At 37.2% G+C, this 7,680-nt stretch overlaps 1 protein-coding gene across 1 annotated transcript; it reads left to right on the top strand.

Annotated features, from left to right (window-relative positions):
- Window positions 1-3,933: 3,933 nt before the first annotated feature.
- On the top strand, window positions 3,934-7,369 carry LOC109205125 (suberization-associated anionic peroxidase-like). Its single transcript, XM_019367802.1, has 3 exons — window positions 3,934-4,287; window positions 5,163-5,360; window positions 6,486-7,369. Exons 1-3 carry the CDS (start codon window positions 4,006-4,008, stop codon window positions 7,044-7,046), a joined length of 1,041 nt encoding a protein of 346 aa, XP_019223347.1. The 5' UTR covers window positions 3,934-4,005; the 3' UTR covers window positions 7,047-7,369.
- The last annotated feature ends 311 nt before the right edge of the window (window positions 7,370-7,680 follow it).

The raw sequence follows: 7,680 nt of genomic DNA, 5'->3' as shown, positions 1-7,680 counted from the left end.
CATTGCCTCAGTCATATCATTATTTGGGCATTCCTTCGCCATAGTCCGGCATTGCTCCCATATCTCATGCAGTGGTTCGTTGGGCTCCTGTTTGACAGCTAAGATTTCATCCCTCAAGGTTGCCATGTGACCCGGCGAGAAAAACTTTGCAATGAATTTATCCGCCAACTCATCCCATTTATGGATGGAGTGGTTGGGGAGTCTCTCCAGCCAATCCAACGCCTTCCCTCGAAGAGAGAAAGTGAATAATCTCAACCGCAAGGCATCCTCGGACACATTCGTTTGCTTGCTCCCCCAATATGTATCAACAAATCCTTTAAGGTGCTTGTAAGCATTTTGATGGGGAGCACCAGTGAAATACCCTCACTGCTCCAACAATGTCAACATCACGTTAATAATTTGAAAATTTCCCGCCCGGATGCGGGGAGGGACAATTGCACTAGCATATCCTTGGTTGGGAAGCACTCCAGGTACAGCTCTGGTAGGTGGCGGGGGAGGGTTTGGAATATTATTATCATTAGCCTGTCGGCTTCTCCTTTGTCCTTGAGGTACAAGAGGCACCTCATCTTCACCGTTATCATCAACCTCCTCCCCCGGACCATGTTTCCATGAGGGTCATTGTTGTTGTTTGCCGCCATTTTGTATCTGAATTGGCCTCACCACAAATTAGTATCACAGAAAGAAAGAAAAACAATACGCAAAACTATTTAGATAGATAGCCAAAACCATTAGCTCCCCGGCAACGGCGCCAAAAAGTGATCGGGACCAACCCTACACCACTACAACGTGGCAAAAGCGGTCGATGCAGCTTTTACCCGAGAAGGTCGGGATCGAATCCACAGGGAGCTACAACAATGTTTGGAGTTGGATTTCTATCTAATCTAGCAGTGCGTAGTGCTCTTGATTACACTTCCAATCATATTTGTTTGTTTGTTACTTCTAATTTTATGCTAATGATATGCGAAATTAAGCTAAGTATGAATGCTTGTAAGGTTTTCTAAATGGTTAACGAGACACTAGGGAAGTGACTTTCTCCTAGGTGAATACTTGACGGTTCCTAAAGCCTAAGGCAAAGCTGTTATGTTTGGGATCGCGATATAGCCAATGCACGACACTACTCACTCTATACCTCTCGGTAGCTTGAGTGACTTTAACCTAATTGACTTTCTCAAGACCAATTGGGTGTCAAAATTATGCAAGCAATATAGGCTCAAGTCGGGTATTACTATCTCTAGATTTAACCTTTTTAATTGGGGCTATCAATCTCTTGAATACGCCCCAATTCCTTGTTGAACTGATTTTCCTAGACTCAAGCTCTCTTTCTCAAGAAGATCCCAAGTCAAATAGGCACAAATTAGTGTTTGCAACCACTAATTCAATATGGATAACACAAATTAGTCCAAATATCAACCACCCATAAACACCTAAGCCTTAGAACAAAAGACCCATCAAATACCCACACTAGGGTTGAGCCATAACCCTAGCTAATGGGTCTAGCTACTCATAATAATGGAAGAAATCATATATTTAGATGAAGAACAACCCATAAAATATAATTACAAGCTAAGATTTGAAGATTCAATGTTAAACCAGCTATAAAATTACTCAAAATAGGCTAAAACCACCGCTCACGTGCTCAACTAAGATAAAGATACCCTAAAAATCTGAAAAAGAAGTATTTATAAAAGGCCAAATTTTCTGGACAAAAATACCCCTGACGGAGGTACCACGGACCGCAGAAAATGCACTGCGGCCGCGGTGAGGTTTTTTGGCTTCACTCCTTATTCTCTGAATCTGGCCACCGCGGATCGCATAAAATGCACCGTGGCCGCGGTGGCTTGACCGCGGACCGCAACAAATGGACTGCGGTCGCGGTGTCTTGAAACTTCCGAAATCCTGAGCTCTCTGAATCCCCTCTCTGTGGAACGCAACATATGGATTACGGCCGCGATAAGGCTACCGCGGCCGTGAAGAATCTTCTGCGGACCGCACTGCTTAGAACCCCAGGAATGCACCTCTCTGAACTTACCCACCGCGACCGCACTAAATGGACCGCGGCCGCGATGGGTCTGTTGCAGCTGCAATGGATTTTATGCTGCAGCAATGCTTTGACTTGTTCTTGGTACTTGTGCAGTCCTTTTTGAGTTGGTTTTCACTTCTTGTCATTTTTTAGACCAAACCCTGCAAACAAATACAACATGTAAGCTTTTGGGACTATTTGTATACATTTTTAATCCAAAACTCAAGTAAAAAGGAGTATAAAATAAAATAGAATCCCTAGATATCACACCTGCAACAGCAAAACAGCAGAAATTTCTAAGTCCGAAACATCCCGTAGCCTATCCAAAACTCACCCGAGCCGTCGGGGCTCCAAACCAAACATGCACACAAGTCTAAAAATATCATACGGACTTGCTCGTGCGATCAGATCGCTAAAATAACACCTAAAACTACGGATTTTGCATCAAAATCAATGAAATTCTCAAGAACACTTAAAGTTTTTATTTTTACAACCGGGTGTCCGAATCACGTCAAATCAGTCCCGTTTCTCAGCAAATTTCTCAGATAAGGTATAAATATCATACAGACCTGTACCGGGCTCCGGAACCAAAATACGGGGTCGATACCAACAGGTTCAAACATTATTCAATTTCTAAAAACCATTATATTTCTAGTTTAACAATTTTCTTCAAAAATTCATTTCTCGTGCTAGGGACCTCAGAATTCGATCCCGGGCATATGCCCAGGTCTCATATTTATCTACGGACCCTCCGACTGTCAAATCATGGATCGGGTCCGTTTACTCAAAATGTTGACCGAAGTCAACAAAATATCACTTTTAAAGGCAAAATTTAATATTTTTCTCAAATTTTCACATAAAGGCTCTCTCGAAATACGCCCGGCTGCACACACAAATCGAGGATAAGGAAAATGAGATTTTGAATGCCTCGGAACCCCGAATTGGGTTCTGAAATACGAGATGACCTTTTGGGTCATCACATTGAGTGACCATATGAGTAATGGACTCCACCTTTAGAATATACTCAATGTACCTATGAAAATTAAAATTATTCCCTTCATCTCAATTTATGCGGTACTTTTTGCTTAACGAGAATCAATTTATCTAATCTTTAAAGCTAAATTGAATTGGATTAACTTAATATTTTAAAAACAAAATTTAGATCATCAAAAACTATAGGGAAAATGCTATAACTTGCAATTCATCCCATGTCACTTTGGTGAAAAAATACATGTTAAAATGATGGTCAAAATCCACATAGTTTAAATATCTGAAAGCGAAAAATACCACATAAATAGGGATAAAGGGAGTAGTATATTACATGAATAATTCATTTATTGAAAGTTTATCAAAAGGAACGTGCTTAACACGAGTCAGATAGGAAAAATTTGATCATATAGCAAAAGCAGGGCCAACTTTTACTATGAGCACACGCTTTAGGCCCCTAATTTTTGGGGACCCCGCTTTTTAACTTATAAGTTTATTTTAAAAAAAAATATAATTCACTTTCAATTGTTTTATACATATTTTTATTAAAAGGATTTGATGCATATATTACTTATAGAATCGTGTTAACAGTTCATGTAAGTTGTCTTGGCAGAAAGAAGCCTTTTAAAAGTAGAAATGATTTTAATACTAGTAATGTTGCTGGAGAGATATTGAATGAATTAGCTATATTGTCAATTGAAAAAGAATAATTAGAAGAAATTGATTATAAAATAATTATTCATAATTTTGTATCTCAAAAAATTAGAAAAATTAGAGCTTTTATTGAAGTTTGGCTTTAGACCCCAATTGTGTTGAGCTGCCCTTGAGCAAAAGTCTATTCCACACCCAACCGCTCTCATTAAAGTCATTTACTAGCAATATAATATAGCCAAATATTGACCAAATTTCCTATTTAAAGTAGCCAAAAGCAAACAAGAAAATCATCCCAAAAAAGCAATTCCTCCTAATTAAAATCCTCTCTTTAATTCACTTGAATCATGGGTTGTGGTGCAACTCATTTGAGCTTGGCACTTAGCCTTATGGCTCTTGCCCTAGCTGGCATCTCTATATACAAGAACACAGATGTAGCCACAGTTATGAAAGATTTTGATGTCAAAATGGAGTCAGAGAGCAATATTTTGGAGCAAAATTCAGACATGTTATCTCAGGAATTTTGCATCTTTGCCGCTGTTGGAACAGTTGTGGCTCAAGCCATTAGGAGAGAGAGACGAATGGGAGCGTCTCTCATTCGTCTCTTTTTCCATGACTGCTTTGTTGATGTAAGTTTTTTCATCCTCCTAACATCGATAGAGTAAAGAATTTTTAATTTATCGTCATATTTTACCCTATTGTAGCTATCAGGTAACTACACTTTTGTTTCAAGTTGTTAATCCTGCTTTCTATAAATAGTAAGCTTTACCTTTCGGATTAGATGATAGTATAAAAGTTCTTCTATACTGTAAGAAGTTTTAAGCATTTTGCATTTCTTACTTTTTTTTTGGTCACTATTTCTTTGGCCTTTAACTATCTAAAAATCAATTACGGTAAAAGTCTTGCATGTATGAGAACATGCACTTTTTAGTACTATCAATTACAAGTAATTAACAAGGGTTAATATTGAGAGGAGTTAGCATTATATATAAAAAAAAAATTCACTTCACCATATCAGGAACCTTGTTAACCTTCTCGGCCGGTTAGTCTAACCACAGTAAATCTCCTCTTCCTTATCCACCCACTGTAAACGATTACTAACGGACTTGGAATACAAACATGAAATCAAAAAGGCCATCATTGGGGAAAAACAAAAATACAAGTTATCCCTCATTGACTGAATACAATAATAGAAGTGTTTTTATGCATTTCTTTTACTTCTTGAAATAAAACACGTGGAAAATTTTGAAGACAAAGTCAAATATTACTAGCTATTATGACCCAACATCTTTTTTTATTACTAGCTATATATATATATAGTAGTATAGTGGAAACATAACTTCTTTAACTTTAAGGACAACAACGAGAAGATGTTACTTTTGAGTACATGCCTACTTGCTTAATTAGTTGCCCCTTATATTTTGGTAAATAGTTAGTAGCCTGTTTTATGATATCGTAATATTGTTGGCCTAATATTTGACTTTGTGATATTATATTAATTTAGGGATGTGATGGGGGAATTCTTCTAAATGATATTCCTGGAAGTTTCCAAGGAGAAAAAAGTTCGCCACCAAATGATAATTCAGTAAGAGGTTTTGAGGTAATTGATCAGGCTAAACAAAGGATAAAAAATATGTGCCCTGGCGCAGCTGTTTCTTGTGCAGATATCCTAGCCCTTGCTGCCCGCGACTCTGTTGCTTTGGTAAGTTACTATGATCTATATTTATGCTACAATATGAGCTTCAATTCTATGCACTAATGTGTAAATTTGATTTGTTTATTTACAGTTTATGTGTCTAAAATGAATTAAGGTGGTAGGTTGACAGGTAGTTAAGAGTTTCTTCTACGCTTACTAGTAGTACAACAACAACAACGACACACTAAAATCACACAAGTGGGGTCTTGGGAAGGGTAGCATGTACGCAGACCTTACCTCTATCCCGACGGCGAAGGGGTAAAGAGGATGTTTTCGATAGATCACGGCTCATGAAGTCGAAAATAGACAATATATCAGTACCATCAACAAAAATCATAGAATTAATAATAACATTACAAGAACCAGTAAATAGATGAAAAACAAAAATATATATATATAATCCTGATTATCACGTATTAAAGGAGGTGTTGGTGGGTGGGGAGGAAGGCACTTGTTGCGATTCATAAATAAAAAGAGTAACTTGTGGAAGTCACTATAAGCCAGCTTATGACTGCCTTAATCAACGTCAACATCTTGCCTAAATTATTCATTTCAAACGTGGACACAATATATATTTGATGCTGATGTGTAGTCTTACGTTCTTATCTTGGATTTTTGCACCTTCAAAAGGGCTTAGTTGACTTAGAGATATTGTCCCTCCAAAATTTAAAATTTTAAACAAAAATCTAACTTCTATTCACTCATTGCAAATAAATTTTTTTGCCCTGTCGGTAGGTCCCCTAAAATATAAGTACATATAATTTTGCATAATATGTGAGATTAATAATTGAAAAATAAGGCATGTAACTAAAACAAGAAAGAGTCATATTTGACCCTTTATAATCGAAAATAAGCAATATTTTACCCCTGTTTCACTTTCTTAGTATAACTACCTTTATCATCATACTTTGAGATCATATTTGTCTCCCGCCAGTTAAATGGCTTGATCCCGTCTTAAAAAAGACATGTAGCTGGCCTTGATTGGATAAAAAAGAACTGCCTCCTTTTAATCAAACCCAGCCAACCCATACTAAATTTTGATATTACACAAAAAAAACGTTACGTTATATACTTTAAATTCTTACAACAATTCTTTTCATGTTAATCATATTGTTTATGTTTAATCAACAGTTGGGAGGAATACCATACCCAGTGCGACTAGGCCGAAGAGATGCAAGAACTGCAAATTTCACTGGCTCATTAACACAACTTCCTGCACCATTCGACGATCTCAACACCCAATTAAAGAAATTCAACGCAAAAGGAATGTCAGCCAGGGAAATGGTAGCGTTGGCCGGAGCACATACAATAGGTTTCGCGAGGTGCGTCACAATGTGTAACGACAACAATATCAATCGAGCTATGAAATCAACGCTAAAGTGTAATTGCCCTGTCAATAACAACGACACAAATTTGGTACCATTGGATTTGGTAACTCCTGCTTTTTTCGACAAGGCTTATTTCGATGATTTAAATAGGAATCAGGGACTACTGTTTTCGGACCAAGTGCTTACTGGGAATAGTACTACTAATGACTTTGTTCGAAGCTATAGTAACAATGGTTTTCTTTTCTTACGTGACTTCAATGCTGCCATGATTAAAATGGGGGACTTGCCTCCCTCTCCTGGCGCTCGATTGGAAATTCGCGACGTCTGCAGCAGGGTTAATGGGAATTCGATCGCGGACATGTGAAAAAAGAAAGAAATTTAAATTTTCTTTTAAAAGAACTTTGAAAGTTTTCACTTCTATTTTCCTAAATAAACGCTGACTTTATGCTTGTCTTGAACGGAAAGTCTATCAGAAGCAGTCTCTTTATCTTTACAAGGTAGAAGTAAGGTTTGTGTACACAGTACCTCTTTCTAGACCTCATTTGTAAGATTACACTGGGTTAATTTATTGCTATTGTTGTTGTTGTATGTTGCTTGGCTTCTATGTGTACCCTTTGTATTTGGTTATACATGTAATACAAAATAACGGAAATGTCCTTGTCCATGGACCGTGGACGCACTATCTTACATTTGCAATTCTTATTCTACTTTTTCAATTTGTTTTTGTAATCATTTCCACAGCTTTATTCTTTGCTTACTATTTTTTAGGGCAGGTAATTACCTAACCTGCTCGTTTAATTTGTTTCGTCAAAGACCCCTTAAAAAAAATATCTTAAAGTTACTTTACTAACAATTTCAATACTTCGGAACAAAAAACTATATATTAATTGCCTGTAAAAGAAGAACGAAGTGTTATTTTTTAAATATTTTTCATGACAAATTATGACGTAAGCTCGATCACTTAGGCGACCTTATACAAGCACCCATCTAAAGTGCAA

This window comes from Nicotiana attenuata, unplaced genomic scaffold (assembly GCF_001879085.1).
Source record: "Nicotiana attenuata strain UT unplaced genomic scaffold, NIATTr2, whole genome shotgun sequence".
NCBI lineage: Eukaryota > Viridiplantae > Streptophyta > Magnoliopsida > Solanales > Solanaceae > Nicotiana > Nicotiana attenuata.
Note: the sequence above shows the minus strand (reverse complement) of the source record. Positions and strands in the feature narration are given on the sequence as shown.

Bases quoted from the DNA above. Each gene is read 5' to 3' on its own strand.
- LOC109205125 (XM_019367802.1), top strand. From the start codon at position 4,006: ATGGGTTGTGGTGCAACTCATTTGAGCTTGGCACTTAGCCTTATGGCT. The intron at 4,288-5,162 runs GTAAGTTTTTTC...ATATTAATTTAG, and splicing joins TCCATGACTGCTTTGTTGAT to GGATGTGATGGGGGAATTCT. The intron at 5,361-6,485 runs GTAAGTTACTAT...TTTAATCAACAG, and splicing joins CCCGCGACTCTGTTGCTTTG to TTGGGAGGAATACCATACCC.